This window comes from Eucalyptus grandis, chromosome 7 (assembly GCF_016545825.1).
Source record: "Eucalyptus grandis isolate ANBG69807.140 chromosome 7, ASM1654582v1, whole genome shotgun sequence".
NCBI lineage: Eukaryota > Viridiplantae > Streptophyta > Magnoliopsida > Myrtales > Myrtaceae > Eucalyptus > Eucalyptus grandis.
Window position 1 is genome coordinate 21,106,659 of NC_052618.1, and position 24,761 is coordinate 21,131,419.

Consider the following 24,761-nt stretch of genomic DNA (forward strand, 5'->3'; position numbering starts at 1 on the left):
TCCCATTGCCTCCTAATAAACAATTGGTGGGATGTCGTTTAGTCTTTGTCGTCAAATACTATTCTTATGGTTAAGCTGAGCACTTAAAGGCGCTCCTTGTTGTGAAAAGCTCTTTATGGACTTATGTAGTCTCCTCATGCTTGGTTTTTAATGCTTTAGTGATGCCATCATTACTTTTGGCATGGATCAATGCAATGCAGATCACTCTGTGTTAGTATGTCCTCTTCAAAGGGGTGTGTTATTCTTGTTATTCATGTTAATGATATTATTGTTACTGGGAAGATATACAACAATTCAAGCAGTTTTTACAGAAGAACTTAACGCTAAAGACTTGGATCGTCTTCAATATTTTCTTGGCAAAGATGTTGCCTATACTGATGACGATATTGCTTTCTCTCAACGAAAGCATTCGCTTGACATTCTTAAGGAGGTGGGCTTGCATGACGCTAGGCGTGGTGACAAATCTATGGACCTTAGGATGAGGTTTGATAATAAAGACAGAGAGCTTCCTTATGATCTAGATAAGTATCGCCGATTAGTAGGCAAGTTAAATTATCTTTTACTCATCCAAATATTTCCTTTGTTGTGACGGTGGTGAGTCAATTCATGAGCTCTCCTTGTACTACTCACTGGCTAGCTGGTTTCCAGATTGTTCACTATTTGAAGGGAGCTTTGGGTCAAGGACTTGTGTTCCATAATCGAGGTCTACCTCTGGATACTGTGTCTTTCTTGATGGTAATCTTGTGTCATGGAAAAGTAAGAAACAATCCATTGTTTCTTGATCTAGTGCAGAGGCCGAGTATCAGCTAATGTTACAAGTGAACTTCAATGGGTTCATATGTTGTTGGCTGAGATTGGACTGTTTATGTCTAGATCGTATACTCTTCTTTGTAATAATCAATCTTCTATTCACATTTCTAGCAATTTTGTCTTTCATTAGCAAATGAAGCATATAAAAGTGATTGTCATTTTGTTCAGGAAAAGATGAATTATGGAGATATATTGGTGCACACATATTTTGAGAAGCAGCTGGTAGACAGTTTCACGAAGTTTCTTCGACGTGGGTGAATGTCTTACATTTGCCACAAGTTAGGCCTTTTTGATATGTAAACCTAAGCCTATAAATACTTCTTTTAATCTCAATAAAAAAAATGTATTTTCTCTTTTACCAACAATAGTACCAACAAATTACGTACTAAGGGATTTTTGTTAGTGCTTTGGTTAACTAAAAAAAAAACTTCCGTGGTTCTATAACAGAGCTGCATGATAATTGGTTCATCTCCTTTGAATTTAGTTTAGACTAAACAATGACTTGCATTTTGATGCAACTGGGCATAGGGGATTGATAACTGGATTGATAACTGGCACTTTTCGACTAATGTTTGTGTTGAGGCCAGATTAGCCGATTGCTCCCAGGACTCATTCATCTTTGACAGCAAGTGAAAATGAATGTTCTCTTCTTTCATTGTATAGTCATTATAGTTCCACCGTTGAAATATGCTGATAGATGGAAGTTCACATTACAGAAAAGCGCTGAACTGCAGGATTTTTCTAAGATGCCTGGCAACTACGCCTTAATTGTATAAACCACGGGACTCTGGAAACAACCCTCTGCTTTCAAAGACCAAGTGAATGTGAGCATAAGCCCTTACGTGTGATACATATATAAGATTGCAAGCAATCGGTGGTTGCAGAGAATCAAAACTGTGTCATGTAAACTAGTTGACAGGTAAGTCTCTTCCTGAACCCTGGCATCGGGTCAAAAGACCGGTGTCACTGCCGCTTCCTTTTTCTGGGTTAAACTTATGTACTCACTGATTCTGGTGGAGGAATTCATTTGCTCTTTTTCAGTTACCACTTCCATGAAGCAGAGTCTGCTTGCAATTGTAGCAGGTTACTTATATTTAGTACGAGCCATTCTTCCCATAGAAGTCATAAATTAGGCCATCATACATCATTTAGAGACATTGTGAGTTCCAAAATGATTAATTCAGCAAAAGATAGATGTTGATCACTGAAATGACCACACCATCCAGCATATTCCAGGCAATAACAGAAACTAATGTGGATCTCTTACTATCTTGTGAACAGATGTACTATAACTAGGATTAAAATTCTCGTTTGTTCTCTCCTGATTTTCCTGGAGCATTGACCTGGCAAATTCTGTTGTAGAGAGTACAGAGGGAAATTATAAGAAAGAAACACAAAGACCATCAAATTAAAAAACATGTGACAAGTGCTTAAAGACCACGGCCTTGAGATGCTGGGATCTCAAAACCAGAAGATTAAGTCTCCAGTTTTTTCTAGAGTACTTCCTTTGCATCAGGGTATTCGTTTACCGATTTCTGGGGTCTGGTTGAGATCTCAAAGATACTTGTGTGTTGTCATAAGCTCATAGTAGGAAATAAAACGCACTGTAGGCAAATCATCAATCTGCTGAGGATACCCGAAACCATATGCATATTGAGTTGGAGAAGTACAGTAATTTGGGTCAAAAAATCTATGAGCAATCGATTTTCTCTATCAAAATGAAATAGAACAGTACAGTGAAATGAAAGAATTCTCAACAAGAAAATACACAAAGCATATTGTGAATCAACAATAAGCATGTAAAAACTTGAGTGGAATACAGTTCCACAAGTGTCTTTGGTCACGAGTGTCTTTGGTCACTTGGATTACATTGATTCAACAACGTATTAAAAATACGTGGAACACATTTTTTAAGGCATATTTACCTTGCATTCAAACGGGAGAGTGAAGTCTTACTAATAATATCTAAATTATCAGCCTTCTCATTTCGGATACCTCTTAAAAGCTGAGATCAATATATCTGTATATTGAAGAAAAAAATAGGACATGAGTTGGATAACATGAAAGAAGTAGCAAAAGCCAGCAACATATCTTCGTAGAATTGAGATGCACAGAACAATATCTTAATCAATAGATGGCAATTGATATGCGTATGCTCATATATCTTCAGCTTAAACAAATAATTCAACAAAGGATCTTCATAGCAACAACTTAGTCTATAAAGCTAAGTAGAGCATGAATATCAAGTGAACAAGATAAACTTATCTACCTGGCTTTGAAAGTATACTAAAGAGGACTCGTATTTAGGTGATATTCGTGCATGATCCCTATCCGCTTATTCCGATCAGAAATTAGGAACGATAGGGATTTCAGCACGTAAATACTTCTTTCAGTTTCAAGTAATGATTGACGAGTCCTCTCGTGATGGCAACGGGCTTCAACTACGAATCCCAGTGGCAAACGCTGCACGGCTATCTCTTCCATCTCATGTTCTCTGCAGAAGAAGCAGAGCAGGAGGACTGTCTTAGGGTTTGGCCGAACACAACTTTGATGCTGAACCTGTGAGAGGGAGGAGACGAATTTATGCTGCACTGGCCTCGAGTTGGGGTCCAGCCCGTGCCTTGTCCGGTGCGCTCTCCTTTACCTTCCTTGGGAAGTTATATTGTCTGGCCTTTTTCGTGGATCCCACATCCTTTCATATTCTCATTAGTCGCAATAATTTAGGGATTGATTGGACGTATTGCTCAAGTCTGACAACTTCCTGTAGCAGTTGAGAACTAGGGTCATTAATGGTCCCACCAATGCTCTCTCTAGTCAATTTATTGGCCCACTTCATTGGACCTTTGCTCAATTTTTCTGGCCGTCGCTTTACTTATTTCTTTTTCTATTTTCTCCATCCTTGTCAATGACGTTATTTTTTACCGGGTTTCTCTGCTTAACAAAAGCAGAATTATGGCAAGAATAACATAATTAATTTACAAAAATAATTTAAATATAACACTACTTTCTAGGGGATGATGTCAAGGTGGTATATATATTGATCCGTGTTCATTGTAAGGTAACAAAGCATCTAATGTAGTTTAGAGATCCAAAGGACATCACTATTTTGGGCAAATTACATTCTTGCCCAACCTAGATAAGGAAGTACCACAATAGTCTAGGTATACCAACCGCAAAAAGAATTGAAAGTAAACAAAAACCTAGCCTTGGTTGGCTATAAAATAGGTATCGATTATTATTATTATTATTATTATTATTATTATTTTTTTTTTTTTTTTTTTTGTAACTGAGAATCCGCTAGAAACCAGCCATTGATTATGTTAATCATGCATGAAGCCAACAATTTCTAAAAATGCAATTCACCTGCCAATATTGAGGCCTAATTTCCTAAAAATCTTCAATTTAAAGGCTAATGTCAATTTACCCAAACTTTTTTTTATATAAAAAAAAAAACTCCAATTTTCACTTTAGTCAAAAATCTATCTACGTGTCCAATTGCTAATGTCATAAAAAATTGTCAACCTCAGGGTTATAGATTTATTATTAGAACTCATTTATTCACCAAAGCTATTACTTTCGTGTGAAATTAAAAAAAAATATCAATGTTGATAATCTTAAAAATACCAATAGCAATGTATGGAGGTGGGGACGAATTTGGAGCTAGAGTGAAAGAATTTTTTTAGCCACAAAAAAAAAAGAAGAAGATCCAGGTAGGATTGAGATTGGACCTAAATTGATGGATTTTTTTGGGAATTAGCTCTCAATATTGATGAGGTCCACCTAAATATTTCCAGAACCCCTTATAAGCCTTTTGCTATGATTATTATTTAATTTTTTTGCAAAATATCCAATCCTTGGGAAAGTAAACTGTTCTAAGAAAATATTCTCTGTTACTTGTTGCCAAACCATGCCAAAGGAAGGATAACAATTTAAAATCATCTGGTTTTAATACTCAAAGGCGAACATTTAACAGAGAATAATTTTGAGGGATGCCTAACTCAAGTGATAATATTTATCTGGCTTCATATCAGCCATTTTTCATTTATAAAAAAATATTTTTGAAATTTCTTGTGCGAAGAAAAAAATGAAAAAAATCAAGTTCTTCTGAAAGATAGTCTTAATTTAAGTTCTATACATATTTAACGCTAATGAGGGCAAAAGGGCAATTAATAGATAATTTTTGTAGGGTGTCTAGTTTTGGGATATACTGATATAAAAACAGAGGATCTGTTTTGCCAATTCAGAAAGGTGGTGATAGAATTTAGAAGTGGAGAACGACCTGAGGATTTTTATTGCTGTTTGGCCTTTAATCTATTGGTTGTGATTATGTCGCGAAGAGACTGTCAATCTGCTTGCTTGTTTATCATTCCCAAGTTCGGTATTAGCTCCCAGCAATGAAAGGTTAAGTCACTCAAGAAAGATGAACTCGGTATATCATCAGGAGATCCCGAATGAGAATCGCAGCAGCAGCAGCAGCAGCAGAAGGAGAGAGGTTTGCTCACTTAAGAAAGATGACCATACCCTCATGCATGTTCGAAGTAATTACATATATTCATGCGGATTTTTGTATTGTATCGTGAATAAAAATTGTAAGCAGTTCTTGTTTATATACTCTCTGAAGTATAATACAGAGTTGCCTGACATATTCTTTCGACGAGACTTTAGAATAAAAACAAGAATCATGAACATTTTATACACTATCTGAAGGCTATAGTGCTAGAACTCTGAACGATCTTAAATCTTGAAGATTGAGTCTCTGATACTGTTCTCCTGCATTTTCTTCCCTCCAGGGTCTTCAGTGATGTCTCTGATCAAGAACTCCGAGATACTTGTACACTTTATGGTAGGCAAATTATCAATTGCATGCATATAAAGTGCCCTTGTATCTTTGCCATCATCAATCGAATGGGAAAACTCGTGAGGCACGAATGATTAACAAATGGTGTTTCTCTGTGTCTCTCCAGCCAAGCTGACGCTGATGAAATTCATTGGTGCACAAAGATGTGTTCTACTGTATGATACAAGGGGATGAAGAAGAGACGAGCAAAATTACCTGGTCGGCTGAAGTATATGTAGAGGCAGAGGACGTTTAAGTGATATTCGTGCTTAACCCTTTGTATGTGCGCACGGACCCTGCCTGTGTGTTCCGATCAGGAACCAGGCATATTCGCTTTACCGAGAGCTTTTAGGTGATATTCATGCATGTCCCCCTGTCTATACATGGGACACTTCCGAAAAGAAATTAGGAGCATTCAAGATGTTTGAACCCCTATCCGTGTGTGTGGACTCCCACATGTGCATTTCAATCAAGAACTAGGAGTATTCAGGGCACACATAGAGTTTAGGTGATATTCGTGCATGAACTATCGTCGGTGCACGGAATTTAGGTGATATTCGTGCATGAACTGTTGTCCCTGCACGCAGACACCTACTCCAAGTAATGATTGACGAGTACCGTGGTGGGCTTCGCTCCAAATCTCGCTGAAACACGCTCCAAGGCTATCGCAATCTCTTCCATCTCATGAATGCTTTCACCTGGGTCAGGGCCAGCGGGTGTCTTGATGTCCAAATCTCTATGAGAAGAGATGAATTTATACTGCACTCGCCCTTGAGCTGGAATCAAACTTGTTCTGTCCGATGGCCCCTGTCTTCATTGCTTGCTTGTGAAGTAAAACTGGCCGCCCCTTTCGGTGGATTCGGTGCACACCCTTTTCTTCTTGCTTGTTTATTGGTTTATTTGTCTGGAGAATTCAAGACTTGATTCTCAAGTCCGAGAACTTTCTAAGGAAGTTGAGACGCCGAGTCGTTGCTGGATCCTACTAATGCCTTTTTCTAGTCAATTCATTTGCTTACTATGTTAGGCGATTCTAGGGTCGAATCATTGGAAAAGCGGTACATTTCTTCGTCATTGGTAGATTTCTGATTTCATTCGTAAATTTCTAGGTTAATACCATGAAAAAGTTTGGAGTATATTGGTTTATTTGTTGGAGAGTTCAAGACTTGTTTCTCAAGTCTAAGAACTTCCTGAGGAAGTTGAGACACGTGCTGTTGCTGCATCCTACCAATGCCTTTTTCTAGTCTATTTATTTGCTTATTTTGTTAGGCGATTCTATGGTCGAGTCATTGGAAAAGCCATAAATTTTTCCGTCATTGGTAGATTTCTGATTTTGTTTGTACTTTTCTAAGGTTAATATGATGAAAAAGTTTGAAATTTTTAGTGGTTAAAAAATTAGTTTTTGGTAACTTAATTTATAGTTTTTTTTGTGATTAAAAAGTTAATTTATGATAAATTTATCACAATGATACAAGTTTTGGGTTTTTTGTGGTATTAACACAAATTTTTAATACCTTGGTTCAAAAAATATCATGACAAATATCATGACAAATAACTCTAAAGTTTGATAAATTTTTATTAACAAGATTGATATTAAAATTCTACCAGCAAGAAAATCTTTCAACATAATATCGAATTTTTTGATTTCAAAAAATAGGTTTTTATGAGTTTATGATAACTCTAAAGTTCGATAACAATTTATAATTTTTTTGTTAACATAAATAACCTTGATTTAAAAATATTGACAGATAACTCTAAAAAAGCTAATAAGATTGAAAAAGCACCGGTACCTTTAAAATTCTACCAGCAAGGAAATCTTCCAATTTTGAACCCCATGGGACCCTAAGATTATGCTGCTTTGTTCGATCCCATAGAATTGATGGCTCCTCTTTCTTATTTTCTCTTTGATTGCTACCGCGCGTCTTTGTCAGTGAGGTCCCGTTGCTCTCTTTTATTGGTTTCATTTTCTTTTTCTGCATCAAATAGTTTGATTGCATAAAAAAAAAATGGGGGATCCAATAGTGCCTCAAGAAGTCGGTCCATTATCCAAAACCGCTGTACTTTAGTGCATTTGTCATTTTTTTTTATTTATATAAAATGTCCTAAAGTATACACACTATGGACTTTAAATAGACGACTGAGGTCTATTGAGGGGTCCAGTAAGTGAATAATAGAGGATGAGTCAATGTCGCGTGGCCACTGGATCGCGCTGCAAAATGGACACGTATTACCCCCAAATTTTAGTGGTCATGATGTAATTCATTAAGCCAGTTGAGTATTAATAAATATGTCAATTTCTTTTTGTATGAAAATATACTAGTCACATGAATAAAATTTTTAGGGCACACGTTTGTGAAGCTTGGAAACGGATGCCAAATTTCACTAAAAATTGTTAACATGGTACTATATTATGATGGCTGGCAAGAACTAAATCACAACACCAGCAATTTTCATTGAAAATTCACAAGAATGATTATATTGAAAATCTGTATAAAAGTTTAAGACTAAATTAGCAAAATTAAAAAATTTAAATTGAACATTAGTATAATAAGTTTATGACCAACTGGAGAATTTTCCCCATGGCACCCAAGGTTCACGTTAGATGGCAAAGAGAGATCCACCTCCAAAACCGCCTCTCAGATTGCTCCTTTTAGCGGCTTAGTTCGTATGGATTGGGTTTGGCTGTCATAAATGGTACGTGTCCTAATTATCCAGTAAGGTTCCTTTGGCTTATTTGGATAGACATTGAATGAGCGTTGGAGTTTGTACTGATCCATCTGCTACATCAGATGAAAGAGATCTAGAGAAGTACTTATGCAAAGATCCACCCTGGCCACCTGGATGAGTTTTAAAACATGTTTTATGTGAAATTTGAACAGAAATTTGGATATACTTGTGCCTTTCCCTCTAATTTTGAGTGCCATTATAAGTTGGATGGAGTACTTGGAGCTCGAGTTCTTTTGGGATGGCAGGCAGGCAGATGCAGGAGGTGCGTCTAAATTTGGAATAGTCCTGGATCATCCACTCGTTAGCCAGAAGCACAAGGTAATAAAACCACTCATATTGCAGATATAACTTCCTATGCCTGGAATGCACAGTAGTGCTACACAATGGTTTTCCTTCACTCGCACTGAAACCTGCAGAAAACATACACTGAAGTATTTAAACTTTCACGACCTGATGTATATAAGCCACACCGTACAGTTTGTACCAAACACGCACACTATCTCTTCTCACACAAATGCAGTTTTTACAGTACACCCACCTCCCATCGCTCTCTTGTCAACGACATGGTAACTAGGAACAAGCAAGGCCATCTTACAGCTATGTATGAAAGATAGTTTGGCATACTAATCCGTCCCTAGCCGACATTCCAGAGATCCAAGGTCTCAATACCATCGCTTGGAGAACATGGCATAGCATAACAGTCGTCACTATGCCATCTATGAACGGATAACCATTGTAAAGCCAGCTCTGCTCTTCGTGCATCTGGGTCTGCTGAGGAATGATAGGAATGATACTGTCTGGCATTCTGGAAATCAGCATCTTGTTCTGATTTTCAGTTTCGATCATAATTTCCTCAGATGCCTGAATGAAGAAAAGAGGGAAAAAAAGTGAAGCTTTAGTTTAGCTAGATATGATAGTAGATCATATTGCTTTATGTCAACATAGAGTAATTTCTGGTTACCTGTGCACTAATTACGTGAGCTTGTCCAGTTCCAGAGTCATTAGGAGTATTGCTGGTGCTTGAACTGGCCAAAGTACTCGGTTTTTTACATTTCCTGTCGATTATGTGAAAGAGAACATGGGCCATCTGCAAAGATGAAAGGATGAGGATCAGACTTCTATAGTCAAAGACCATTTTAACCATATATACATGAAATATTGTATGCATAAGATGGATGACGAATCTCAAACTAAAGATATTCCTCGATGTCTAAACCGGATTTAACCTTACCTGCATTGGTAAACACACTAAATATGCTCAATTAGAGGGATCAAAAGAGGAAAATATCAATTAACGGGCCGGAGATTTTACTATCAAAGACTTTTGAGTTTAGGTGATATTCATGCATGACCACGTCAGTGTTGCGGCCTTTTGGTTGTCAACCTTCATGGTAGACCAAAATCTTCTTGATCCCTATTTGCTTTCCCTTGGCTGGTGATCATTTGGTGCGTTTCTTACAGGTATCTTTCCAATATCCTAACTCTGTCATCCTGTTATTAGAACCAAGAGTGTCCGGTAGTATCTTGTCCTCGTGGGGACAGAAGAAGAGGCACTCCCGTCCATCTGATGGTATGTATGATAGTTCTACAAACGAAGAACTCTCAAATGAACTGAATGATTACAATCTCTTAGGCAACAAACGAACAGCACAAAAAGCATGGATTTTTGGAAAATAAAAAAGACTAAAAGGACTAACACCACATTGCGAAGTTACCTGTGCACTAATTACGTGAGCTTGTCCAGTTCCAGAGTCATTAGGAGTACTGCTAGTGCTTGAACTGGCCAAAGTACTCGGTTTCTTACATTTCCTGTCGATTATGTGAAAGAGAACATGGGCCATCTGCAAAGATGAAAGGATGAGGATCAGACTTCTATTGTCAAAGACCATTTTAACCATATATACATGAAATATTGTATGCATAAGATGGATGACGAATCTCAAACTAAAGATATTCATCGATGTCTAAACTGGATTTAACCTTACCTGCATTGGTAAACACACTAAATATGCTCAATTAGAGAGATCAAAAAGGAAAATATCAATTAACGGGCCCGAGATTTTACTATCAAAGACTTTTGAGTTTAGGTGATATTCATGCATGACCACATCAGTGTTGCGGCCTTTGGTTGTCGACCTTCATGGTAGACCAAAATCTTCTTGATCCCTATTTGCTTTCCCTTGGCTGGTGATCGTTTGGTGCGTTTCTTACAGGTATCTTTCCAATATCCTAACTCTGTCATCCTGTTATTAGAACCAAGAGTGTCCGGCAGTATCTTGTCCTCGTGGGGACAGGAGAAGAGGCACTCCCGTCCATCTGATGGTATGTATGATAATTCTACAAACGAAGAACTCTCAAATGAACTGAATGATTACAATCTCTTAGGCAACAAACGAGCAGCACAGAAAGCATGGATTTTTGGAAAAATAAAAAAGACTAAAAGGACTAACACCACATTGCGAAGTTACCTGTGCACTAATTACGTGAGCTTGTCCAGTTCCAGAGTCATTAGGAGTACTGCTAGTGCTTGAACTGGCCAAAGTACTCGGTTTCTTACATTTCCTGTCGATTATGTGAAAGAGAACATGGGCCATCTGCAAAGATGAAAGGATGAGGATCAGACTTCTATTGTCAAAGACCATTTTAACCATATATACATGAAATATTGTATGCATAAGATGGATGACGAATCTCAAACTAAAGATATTCATCGATGTCTAAACTGGATTTAACCTTACCTGCATTGGTAAACACACTAAATATGCTCAATTAGAGAGATCAAAAGAGGAAAATATCAATTAACGGGCCCGAGATTTTACTATCAAAGACTTTTTGAGTTTAGGTGATATTCATGCATGACCACATCAGTGTTGCAGCCTTTTGGTTGTCGACCTTCATGGTAGACCAAAATCTTCTTGATCCCTATTTGCTTTCCCTTGGCTGGTGATCGTTTGGTGCGTTTCTTACAGGTATCTTTCCAATATCCTAACTCTGTCATCCTGTTATTAGAACCAAGAGTGTCCGGCAGTATCTTGTCCTCGTGGGGACAGGAGAAGAGGCACTCCCGTCCATCTGATGGTATGTATGATAATTCTACAAACGAAGAACTCTCAAATGAACTGAATGATTACAATCTCTTAGGCAACAAACGAGCAGCACAGAAAGCATGGATTTTTGGAAAAATAAAAAAGACTAAAAGGACTAACACCACATTGCGAAGTTACCTGTGCACTAATTACGTGAGCTTGTCCAGTTCCAGAGTCATTAGGAGTACTGCTAGTGCTTGAACTGGCCAAAGTACTCGGTTTCTTACATTTCCTGTCGATTATGTGAAAGAGAACATGGGCCATCTGCAAAGATGAAAGGATGAGGATCAGACTTCTATTGTCAAAGACCATTTTAACCATATATACATGAAATATTGTATGCATAAGATGGATGACGAATCTCAAACTAAAGATATTCATCGATGTCTAAACTGGATTTAACCTTACCTGCATTGGTAAACACACTAAATATGCTCAATTAGAGAGATCAAAAAGGAAAATATCAATTAACGGGCCCGAGATTTTACTATCAAAGACTTTTTGAGTTTAGGTGATATTCATGCATGACCACATCAGTGTTGCGGCCTTTTGGTTGTCGACCTTCATGGTAGACCAAAATCTTCTTGATCCCTATTTGCTTTCCCTTGGCTGGTGATCGTTTGGTGCGTTTCTTACAGGTATCTTTCCAATATCTAACTCTGTCATCCTGTTATTAGAACCAAGAGTGTCCGGCAGTATCTTGTCCTCGTGGGGACAGGAGAAGAGGCACTCCCGTCCATCTGATGGTATGTATGATAATTCTACAAACGAAGAACTCTCAAATGAACTGAATGATTACAATCTCTTAGGCAACAAACGAGCAGCACAGAAAGCATGGATTTTTGGAAAAATAAAAAAGACTAAAAGGACTAACACCACATTGCGAAGTTACCATTGTATGAAATGAACAAATCCAGAGGCTCGTGCTCGTAGATATAAAGCTCTGGGATTAGGCAAAATGCTTCCAGTTTTCCCTTGAGCTTCCCTCAAAGGTGATGATCGACAAGTTCATCCTTGGTTGGTCGAAATCTGAGTCCCATCGGCCACATCGCCATTCGATCTAATGATGCCTGTCTATCTCAACTTCAACCTGCAATAGAACAATGACTTTTTATTTTGTAATTTTCCCATTATTTCGGACCTGAGCATATCCTTAAATAGCTCATCGAAATGTAAAGGTGGGAAAACCGCCCTAGGGGTGGGTGACCCCGTACTTGCCTTCCCCAACCTCTCAGTCGGCCGGTAAAACATCGATTGGAGATTAGGGGGCTCATGATGGTGAAGGTAAACACCATGTCCGGCGAAATCCGAGCTACGATTGGGCTAGCATGAGGTAACCAATCCCTGTCCCAGAAGAAGAGCGTTGACCAGTTACAAGAGAGGGAAAAAAACAGATGAAAGGGATACTGTTTGCTCTGCTTTGCCGGGTGACTCCAAAACCCTTCCAACTGGCTCATCCTCATAGCAAAAGGGCAGTCACTTTTCTTCGCCCTCGTTTCAGAAGGCATTGTACTGTTCAGCGGATCCCACTTAAAGCTCAAGACGACGCTTTTGCCTACGCCCGCAATTCATCCACCAACTGTATTAACTTTGTTGGGTAAAGTTTAAAAGATTATTAATATAATTCTTTTATCTGTCTAAAGTGACTTTAGTCACCCAACAAAAATAACAACAAAACGATATGTCCGACTTATATTAAACCATTGAATATGGCTCACTTATTTATCTGGGCACAGTGGTAGGCGAATTCTTTGCAAATCACATTGCGTATTACTTACCACGTGCATTGCAATATCAACTTCCTACACGCTTGAATACCGCCCATCTTGAAGTGAAGTTGAATGTTGGAAGTGTTTTGCTTGAAGAATAGGCTAGAATCTCATGCAACATGCCTATGATGTTATGGAGTTACTATTGGGTCCCAGTCAGGAAGACTTTAGTATTTCCTATGACATGGAAAAAAGACACTAGAAATGTCAAAAATTATGTATGGTGCTCACTTTAATGCTAAAAAAAAATTTCTAAGTACTTAAGTTCCACTTTTGTAAACAACAATCACTTAAGTGCCAACTCAGATCTAGGTTACCGGAAATTTAACATGGCTATATTTTATTAATTTCTCAATCATATGTAACTTGTCAGCATACCCAATCAACATGTAACCCCTAAACAACATTGTGTGGCAAATTAGAAAATGATTACTTTAGTACCAATCATTGTTAAAAATGATTACTTCAGTGCCAATCGTCGTTAAACACTTTAGTTTAACAAAAAATGTCACCTTAGATAAAAATTTTAATTATAAAAATCACGTAACTTCTTTGGTCGGAATTTTTGCCGGAAGAACTTAAATGATTGTTTTTCTCTAATTTTGCATTTAAGTGAATCGGCAAAATCTTTTGGCATTAAAGTGAGCGTTGTATATAACTTTTGACACTTCTAATGCCATTCTCCCTATGATATGTGTGCACTAAAACAACGGTGATTGCTAAAGGGAAAAACAAAGGCTCGCATTGGTATAATATGACTTTTGGGAAAGGTCTAAAATGTGGGAATTGACATGGTAGGGCTTGATCTTTCCATCCATGCTCAACATTGAGCTCTTACTATATTTCCAATTTAATGAGGGTAATTCTGTAGATTCCCCATGTTCAAATTGACACCCATCTTTTTAAAGTTCGGGTTATCCTTTTTATGGTATTTGACATCTTTGGCAAAAGGATGTGATGAGGAAGAAAGCATTTAACTCGGGTAGTTGGCTCAAAACTCCTCCGAATTAGGACTTCGACTTTAGTCCCTCCCTCCAAAATATCCTTCGGATGAGATATCCAATGCTCACTAATCGTCCTAAGAATTACTAGCTCTAACCAAATGTTGCTGACCATGAGTATTCAACAAATGTGGGTCAATCATAGACCATGTGCTCATATCGAGTGCATCAGATTTGTCAATCTTGTTTCCCCAAAATCTCATCCTAGCATTAGAGAAGTCTCACATCGAAGAATTGATGTGGTGTAAAATAGTTAATATATCATAGTTGGTCTATAATTCATTAAATTAAACTTTTGAGTAATTGTGTATCCAACTAGATATATTGACGGGCTCGAACTTAGGTTCTCTTTTGGCGATCTCCTCGACGAAAGATATCGGATTTCTACTACGCACTCCCTACAAATGGCATCAGAGCCAATAATTACGGTTTCTAAATAAGTGGACATTGTGGTGTGGCAATGTGGGCCATAAGGATGAAGTTGGGCTAAAAGAATACCTTAATTAAAGGGGAGTAGTTCTAATACTAGAGCTCACACATGAGAGGGAGAATGTTAGAACATACGTATGAGTTGTGCTAGAGAAAGATTATTAAGATACACATATAAGTTGTGTTACACAAATCTCACATCAGAGAAAGGATGTGGTGTGGAATAATTAATATATCATAATCGACCCACAATTAATTGGCTTAAACTTTTAAATGAATGTGGGCTATACTAGATATATTGATAGGCTTGGAATTAAGCTCCCACTTAGCGATCTTCTTGGCGAAAGATATCAGATCTCTATTGTGCACTCCTAGCATAACAAAATTTCACTTTTATTTACGTAGGCTTTGTTTTGCTTCGTAAAAACTTGGATACTTATCCATAATATTTTCAGCGAAGGCATTTTTCCATAAAATAGTAATACTTTTTTGTGTTTTCTTGAATTTGAGTTGAAAATTCTTTTTCACCATTTGATAGGAAAAATGGCTTTATACCAATGGATTTTCTTTCTAGACAGTCTCTCATTTACAAGGCGTGATTGATTCCAAAATGGGTAACCAACCCTGTTAGAATCGGTTTATAATTTTTTAACCATGAACTTATCCTGTTAATGTGACAAGCAAGTCGAGACTCCGTTAGAGGATCTCCAGAAGAACACTATCAAATTAATAATATGGAGTGCAAGTAACTTCCTGAATGGAATCTTAAGCTCCTTGGAACATAAGAAAATCTTTGGCTTCTTGCAAAGAGTTATATGACAGACTCAGGAGTGTGGGACGAGCTATGGAATGGTATCAACTGATATGGATAGGCAAGGTCAGAAAACACAATTTTATCGGATGGCTAATTTTTAGAGATAGACTACCAACAACAGAGATCTTATCACGTTGGATGCCTACAATAACAATTCATTGTAATTTCTGTTTGGTTGGCCTGGAAGATTGTGATCATTTATTCTTTTACTGCACATGGACTAGAAGCGTATAGCGTATTATCCTCGCATAATATGGGATCCATCATTTTTTAGGAGGATGGAAAGATGAACGCCAATGGATAATCAGGATTATCAAAGGTAGGGACTTGACGGCAAGGCTTCTCAAGGTAAAACTGTAGACATCTCCAAAGCAAGTCAAATGATGTCCCCATCATCGTAGCAAAAATTCGTAAACTTGTTAATGAAGACTCCCTCACTCCATTTTTTTCATGTTCTTAGTTATTTTTATAATGTTGGAGAATGCCCCCAAGCTCCTGTAGGTCATCGTATAAATGATACATTTCAAACAAGAAAAAAAAAAAAAAAAAACATCTATAATTCAATTTAAACATGAAATCTACTTTCTTATAATCAAGCAATTAATTACTCAAGGAAACAGATCAGCTGCTGAATAAGGTGAGGAGTCGTCGGACTTACTAATTATCAAACCAGCAAATATAATACAGGAAAAGGTCGTACTTCTACCACTCCAAACCCCAATTTTGCGCATAGATGAGCATGACACAAGTGCACCTTACGTTCTTAACCTGTTAACAGATTTATGACAGTCAATATGAGTGGAACATCAGCCATGATGTTGCGAGAAATGACGTTAACATCAGGAGCAAAACCAGCATGCAATCTCCTAGCTCCACAAGTATTAATATACTGCACCAGTTGAGGACTTTATCTAGGCAAAATGAGAACCAACAGTAGATCACCCAGCGACAAAGCAGCGGCTGCATCACTTATCCAACTGTTGAAATTGGAAAATTGACTAAACAAAGCTTGAACCAGGTGATCCTCCTGCAATTACTTGATCTAATTCCAAAGAATACAAAGAGTAATCAAAATGGATCGATTAGAGTACTGAGCTCATGAGCCATTGAAGGACTGAGCTCATGAGCCATTGAAGTAAATCAACTTCTCGAGCTTTGAATCTGGAGCCAACTAAGTCTACTAAGGATTTACGAGCGATCTCCAACTTAGAACTTGATTATAACTTTCATCCATAAAGAGCACTCCAAGTCTCAAAACTTAACCTGGGGTACCGGTTCAATCCAGGTTCAACTTAGAAACCAAACCGGTGAAACCTATTCCCAAGTAGAAACGGTGGTTCTAGCCTTAGAACTAGTAAATGAACCAATCTTACTCCAGTTATAGGTTTGCAGAACCAAGAACTGAACTGGTTTTCCATTAAACTGCCTTCAACAGGTCAGTTCAAGCTGATTCAGTTCAATTTCCAGATTGAATCGGGCCTAATGCTCCCCCTGATGCTTATGCTAATCATTTGCTTTGAAATCAAGTTTAGGCTGCAATATTTACTCACTTTTTCCAGTCCAGCTCACAATTTCCCATTTCTTCTTTCTTTGGTCATCCTCGTTTTTCCATTTCTTCTTCGTTACTCATAATCCAGTCACAACTCAACCATGATGGCCATGGGATTTCTTGGATGGTTGTTTTCCAATGATGTCTGAGGTGGTAAAAGAATTACTTTCAGGTCATAATGAAGGTTCATCACCTTTGGCATCGTGGTTGGTGGTGGCTGTGGATTCTTAATGATGGTTCCAAGGTGGTGGTGGTGGCAGTGTCATGGAGGGTAGACTGCAGCAGACGATGATGGCAGTAAAAACAATGCGAGTGGCTGCAAAAGAGGAAAAGTCTATGGTGGCGGTAATTTGTTTCTTTAATTTAGAAGATGGTGATGATGGCATGTGAGTCTGTTGGTTCAATGATGTGTAGTGGCTGGCGATGGTGTTGCTGTGGCGGTTGTAGTGGATGTTCAATGTTTAAGGAGAAGATAGATGGTGGTAAACGATGGTATGCTGTGGGAGGAGGTAGCACTTCAGCTTGTTCAGGGTTTAGACAATTGCATCAATACAATTTGATCTGCAATTAACGTGCATAGCTGAGATGCAGACTGCATCCTCAACGATAAGTGAAGTACAAGTAAAAAAAAAAAAAAAAAAACACTTCAACACATTTAGATTTGCAAATGATAAAGCTTTGAATGCAATGACAGATGTGTACAGGATTGAGAGCACTGTCAGAAGAACTCTCACGGTTGGCTTTTCACTTATAAGATCGGTGAAAATTTTCCAGCAAAAGCGGAAATCGGAGGGTATGATCAAACTAGTGCTTTTGGGTTGCCAGGCAGTTTAGATGGAGGGGATGCATCTAAAATTAGATGAATTTTGGATCATCCACTCATTAGCCAGAAAAGACAAGGTAATAAAACCAGTCATTTGCAACCGGAACAAAATAATTTCAATTCACTCAAGCTGGAACCGACACAAAACATATATTCAAGAATCCATACTTTTACAACCTGATTGTCATAAGCAGCACTACATAGTTTCCAGCATACACACTCACAATCTCTGTTCTCCCAATCACAGTTTTAACAGCACACCCATCTCCCATCCCTCCTATGTCAACAATATGGTAACTAGGTCAGGCTAGGCCATCAAATGCTTCTCCATGAAAGATACTTTGGCATTCTGGTCCATTCGTAGGGACATTCCACATATCCAAGATCTCCATACCGTTGCTTGGAGAATATGGTGTATCATGCAATTCGTCACTATATTCATCTATAAATGGACAACCATTATAAAGCAGGGTTTGCTCTTCGTCCATCTGGGCCTGCTGAGGGATAATAGGCACGTCACCATCTGGCATCCTGCAAATTGATATCTCAATCTGATTCTGGGTTTCGATAGTTTCTTCCTCAGATGCCTGGAGGGAGAAAAGAGGGGGGAAAAGAACATTTTAAGAGCTTTAGCTTAGCTAGACAAATCAGTAGATCATACTGCTGTATGTCAACCCAGAGAAATTTTTGGGTACCTGTGCACTAATTTCGTGCGCTTGTCCATTTCCGGAGTCATTAGGAATACTACCGGTGCTTGAATTGGCCAAAGTACTCGCTTTTGTTGACCTCACTTTCTTACGTTTCCTGTCGATTATGTGACAGAGAACAAAGGCCATCTGCAAAGATCAAAGGATATGGATCAGAGTTCCATAAACAGAGACCATTATAACCATACACACATGAAATATTGCAAGATGGATCACGGATTGCCGATTAAAGTGAAGCTATTCTTAATATTCTAAACCATATTCAACCTCACCTGCACTGGCAAACACGTTACAGATGTTCAGTTAGAGGTATTAACAGAGGGAAAAATCGAGTACCGGGCCAGAGATTTTACTGTCAGAAACACTTGAATTTAGGAGATATTCATGCATGACCACATCGGTCTTGCAGCCTTTCGGTTGTCGACCCTCATAGTAAACCAAAATCTTCCTGATCCCTATTTGCTTGCCAGTGACCAGGGATCGAATAACGCGCTTCTTACAGGTATCCTTCCAATATCCCAATTCCGTCATCCTGTTATTAGAACGATGATTACTCGGAATCTTGTCCCCGCAAGGACAGAAGAAGAAGCACTCCCGTCCGTCCGACGGTATGTCCGATAATTCTACATACAAACAAAAGAACAGTTGAATAAATTGATTGAGTAAACATGGGAAATTGGAAAAATAGAGATTACTAAAAGGAGTAGCACCACGCGGCGCAGTTACCATTGTATGAAATGAACAAATCAGGAGGCTCGCAGCTGTAGATGTATAGCTCTGGAATGAGGCAGTATGCTTCCAGTTTTCCCTTGAGCTTCCCTCTGAGGTGATGATCGATGAGTTCGTCCTCGGTCGGTTCGAACCTGAGTCCCACCGGCCACGACGCCATTCAATCTGATGATGCCTATCAGTCTCGACTTCAACGTGCAATAGACCAAGAGAAGATGAGTGTAGACAACTTGCAAGAGCAGGGGAAATAACAGAGGAAATGGAGTTCACTATTTGCTTTGCTTCTCTTGGGACTTGGCAGTGTGACTCCTGTCCATACAAGTGGGTGGACTTTATAGGACAAAAAAGCAATCAATTTTCTTTTCCCTTGCTTCAGAAGGCTTTGCACTGTTCAGTGGGATCCCACTTCAATCTCAAGAAAGACGTTTTGCTGACGACAGCCGCCTAGAATTCCTCCATTACCTGAATTAAGGGAGAAGAACATTAGAAATATCATAAGTTGTGCACGATATTCATTTTAGTGATAAAAATTTTCACCAACTCATCTAAATATCAAAATCGGAGAAAAACAATCACTTAAGTTTCTCTGACAAGAAATTCCGACGAGATAAATTATATGGCTTTTATAATTAAATTTTTTATCTAAGGTGGCATTTTTTTTCGCACTGAAGTAATTACTTTTTATTAAAATTGGCACTAATGTGATTAAGTTTTTGCAATGACCAGCACTAAAGTGATCACTTTTAACCTACTAGACAATATCGTTTAAGGGTTATATGCTGACTAAGCTAGAACCGCATAAAATTGAAAAATTAATAAAATATGGCTACATTAAATTTTCGACAACCTAGACCGGCACTTAAGTGATTGCTTTTGAAAAAAAAAATAGCACTTAAATTATCCCCAAAAAAAAAAAATTTGGCACTAAAGTAAACGTCACACCTCTTCTCCTCAAGTACAATTTCGAAAAATGGGTAATACCACCAAAAAAAAAAAAAAACTCAAATTATCATATTCATGTCACATCTACCTCAAATTAATTTTTGTGTCCCAAAAAGTCTCAAGCTAGTATAGCCTTGCCACACTTAACCCCAAACTATATTTCATCACAAGAAATCTTAAATCATCAAAATCTTATATTGGAAAATCCCTAAAATTCCTAATTTTTGTGATTTGTGATTTTCTAGTAATATTAAAATTAGTTTTGCATAAATGTGGCATGAGTGTACCAATTTAAAATATTTCGTAACATGAAAATTAGTTTTGTAAAAATGTAACACGGTTTATCAATTTGAAATTTTCAATGATATCTATCTTTTAACAAATATTCGTAAAATAGGACTATGAGTCTAAACTGGATTAATTGTTTGAATATAGCTCACTTATTTATTGGAATATGCTGGTATGTCAATGCTTTGCAAGACACATAGCCGATAGCACATCACCAGTTAGATACAATGCATATCAACTACTGCAAGTCATGAATAACCACGTGATGATGTGAAGTTGAAAATGAAGTGTTTCACTATGAAGAATAGTCTTAGAATCCCATGCAATATGCCGATGATGATATGGAGTTGCAAGTGGGTCCCAATCTAGGAGACTTAAGTCTTTCATATGACATGCGTACATAGAGCATTGGCGATAGCTAAAGCGAAAAGAAGGATTCGCATTGGTATGATTCTAAACTGGATTTGATTCTCTAAAAGACATAACTTCTAGGAAAGGTCTAAAATTTGGGAAAATGACATGATAGGGCTTGATCTTTCTATACGCGTTCAATATCTCCTCGACCTTGTTATGGTTTAATGAGGGTAATTCTGCAAATTCTACATGTTCGAGTGCAAACCCATTTTTTTAGTGTTCAGGTTATCTTTAGCAAAAAGATGCATTGTTGAGGGGGATAATCTCAACTGCAGATATTAGAAATCAAGGTTCGTATGGCGAGGTATAATCATTAAAGTAATTAGTGCCGCACCCTAATTTCCACTAGGAAAGGGGAACGACATGGTCATGGTCTTACCCGAAAGGAGCAACCTAAAACAAAAAGAATACACACCTGCTAGCACAATATATATGATAAAATATATGGGTGATCATGGTCTGGGTTGGGTCAGTCTAACACTTAACCTAGGGACCAACTCACATAGTGTTAGTCCTCAATTTTTAGAACCGATGACTGACCCAATTGAGCCTATGATCAATGATCGGACCAACCCTATGGATTCGGTCCAATTCCAAAGTCAATTTGGGACCAATCAATAATTTTTTTATTTCGTTTTTTGTTAATTCTCTGAAAAGACAAACCTATTATTTTAAATTACAATATCCATCAAGAGGGGCGAGCTACGAGACGAGAGTGAGCCGGGAGGCAAGGAATAAAGGCAAGCCGAGAGGTGAGTGGCAAACAACGAGCGTTGCTCATGAGCGAAGAAGGTTTCTAATTAGGGCTTTGTTTCTTTATGATTTACTCAATAACAAACGAGGCCAACAAAGAGAGGTGAGCAGCGCGAGTGTTGAGCGACGAGCGGGGTGAGCATCTAACGGCCCGGTAGTGAGTGACACGAGTGTCGGCGACAAGCAACGCGAGCATTGAGCGATGAGTGGTGCAACAGTCGAAGGGCAAGTAGGGGAAGTTGCTCTTGAGTGAAAAGTTATTTCTTTCAAGTAAAAATTGAAGAGGATAAAGAAGAAAGAAGAGGAAAGAAAATAAAGGAGAACAAGAGTACTGGAGGAGGAAGAGGAGGAGGAGGAGGCCATTTGATGCCATTTAAGTTAGAGTTTGCTAAATAGAATAGATATATTCTATAATATATTAGATATATAGTATATAATATATCTAAAATATATCACATATAAATATATTATATATAATATATATAGTCGAGGTTGGTCAAAGTTGGATCAACCCTAAACTCCCAAGACGAAGGACCAACCCGCACATTGCTCATCTAGGGATTTCAAGGCCAAGGACCAACCAATTCCCTTGGGAACCGAACTAGGATCAACAGGGTTGGGACAGTCTAGGGTCGATCTACGGTGGACCCTAGATTGATGCTCACCACTAATAAACTAGGGAATTTGTTACCGGATCAGAGTTTCTAAAATCCATCAAAGAAAATATGTACGACTCCGAACTCATTTAAACCCAACAACTATCATTAGACATTGAAAGCTCATATCCAACAGTGTCTAAAATCCAATTACCAAAATTCCCATTGATATCACTCTTATCCTAGTTGTCACTAGCTGAAAATCTAAAAAACCTTAGAAAGAATAGGCAGCTCAGTAAGTAGTACATATATCTTCCGAGTAGATCGAGATCCCACTATACATATTTACAAAACTATACCGAACTAGTTGATTGATATCATAGCAGAAATACTCATTTAATCATTAATTTCATAGCAAATATCAATGATCTAGTTTATTGATCAATCTCAATAACTCACATATTAATGTTCTATTCTATTGATTAATCTCATTAAATCACACATCAATAGTCCATTTCATCAACCAATCTATTGTTCAATATCTAACTATGGTCACACTTAACACTTGCGACAAAATGCAACCAAATTTGTCCCCATTGACTAGGTATAACACTTATATAAGCCAAGGTTAATCCTAGATGGACGTCCTGAGAACAATATATGCATACTCCCCCTTCAATGGGTTCTAATCATAGCGACATGAGCATTAACCTCATTCTCTAATATTCTCACAATCAAAACCATAGCTTATAAATCGGTTTTACAAATCGAATCATATCACCTTTCACAACTCAATATCTAACATAGAATGCATTTCGCAAATCATTTCACAAATCAAATACTTATAACCTTTCATAAACCATACTCAAAGTCAGCTTCTCCTAATTCTTTCACAAAAATGTTTCACAAATCCAAGATACATAATCTTTTTTTAACTCCGTTAATCAAACAAAATATATGTTTCACAAGACATTTCTCACACATTTCAAAATTCATTTCATAAACCGGTAACATTTGAAACACTGTTCATAAAACATTTCTCAAACAATTCACAAATAATTAAAACATAGTACATGCCTAATCTAGATGTTTTGCAACAAACATGCTCTTTTAGAATTTATAATAGAATCCCTATCACTTTCAAAACATGAATTTGCAAATTCATAGAAGAGATAACATTACTTACCTAGAAACGTCTAAAATCAAACTATGAAGGTTACTTGAATCGAACTCGCAAACCTATCAAATAAATGAGTAATAAAATCAAATAGAGTAAAACGCTACGTCAATTATGAATTGCCAAACCAAGCATTTTTTATTTTTTTATTTTTTTTGAAAGCTAAACTAAGCTCACTCAGTAACAAAACGGTTCTTAGGTGCTAACAAAACTCTTGTTTGAAGAGGATATTTAAAGCTATCTGCAATGTAGAGCTTGAGCATAAAACTTTGAAAATTCATTCCAATCAAATTGAAATCCAAGCTGGCTCTGTCCGGTTTCCAGATTGAACTCCCCTAACACTTAACGCTGTTGATGGGATTTAAAATCTAGTTTGGGCCTGAATAGTTTACTCACTATTGGCGGTCCAGCTCACGATTCCCATCCCCTCTTTCGTCCTCTTTTCCCCCTTCTTCGTTCATTTTATCTTGCGCGCAGTGAAACCCAACACCTCAAATCCAGTCACAACGCAACCACGACGGCCATGGGGTTGCTTGGATGGTCGTTTTCGGCAGCGTTGAGTTGGTATAAGGATTAGTATTAGGTCGCAGTGAAGGTTCATCGCCTTTGGCATCGTGGTTGGTGGTGGCTATGAATTCTTGATGAGGGTTCCGAGGTCAGTGGTAGCGGCGTCATGGGCGGTGGGCTGTAGCAGACGATGATGGAACTCAAAACAATGCGAGTGGCTGCGAAAGAGGAAAAAATTTATGATGGCAGCAATTTGTTTTCATAATTTAGAAGAAGATGGTTATGATGGCATGTAAGTATGCTGGTTCAATGATGTGTAGTGGCTGGCGATAGCGATGCTGCTGCGGTAGTAGCACATGTTCAATGTTTACAGAGAAGATAGACGATGATGAACGATGGTGTGCTGTGGTAGAAGCCATAGCGCTTCAGCTTGCTCAGGGTGTTGAAAATTGCATAGGTACAATTTGATCTGCAATTGGTGTGCACAGCTGAGATGCAGAATGCATCCTCAACCATAAGTGAAGTACAAGAAAAAAAATGCTTCAGACATATTTGGATTGCAAATGATAAAGCGTAGATAGCAACGACAGAGGTGTACAGGATTGAGAACGCTGTCAGAAGAATCTTCACTGTTTGGTATTTCATTTGCCAGATCTGTGAAAATTTTCATCAAGAGTGGAAATTGGAGGCTATGACCTGTCTTACTAGACAGGTCACGCAGTTTAGATGGAGGGGGTGCATCTTAAATTGGTGAGTCTCGGATCGTCCACTCATTAGCCAGAAAATACGAGGTCACAAACAAGTCA

General features: G+C 38.0%; 2 protein-coding genes across 2 annotated transcripts; both read right to left on the bottom strand.

The window, feature by feature from the left end:
• Positions 1–8,865: 8,865 nt before the first annotated feature.
• Positions 8,866–9,743, bottom strand: LOC120295506. Its single transcript, XM_039316716.1, has 2 exons — positions 9,333–9,743; positions 8,866–9,232 (listed from the first exon to the last, which is right to left on the bottom strand). The coding sequence occupies exons 1-2, from the start codon at positions 9,537–9,539 to the stop codon at positions 8,969–8,971; spliced, it is 471 nt and encodes a 156-aa protein (XP_039172650.1). The 5' UTR covers positions 9,540–9,743; the 3' UTR covers positions 8,866–8,968.
• An 8,192-nt stretch (positions 9,744–17,935) lies between these two features.
• On the bottom strand, positions 17,936–19,573 carry LOC104452966 (protein NTM1-like 9). Its single transcript, XM_039317231.1, has 4 exons — positions 19,276–19,573; positions 18,886–19,172; positions 18,538–18,678; positions 17,936–18,429 (listed from the first exon to the last, which is right to left on the bottom strand). The coding sequence occupies exons 1-4, from the start codon at positions 19,436–19,438 to the stop codon at positions 18,145–18,147; spliced, it is 876 nt and encodes a 291-aa protein (XP_039173165.1). The 5' UTR covers positions 19,439–19,573; the 3' UTR covers positions 17,936–18,144.
• Between the last annotated feature and the right edge of the window lie 5,188 nt (positions 19,574–24,761).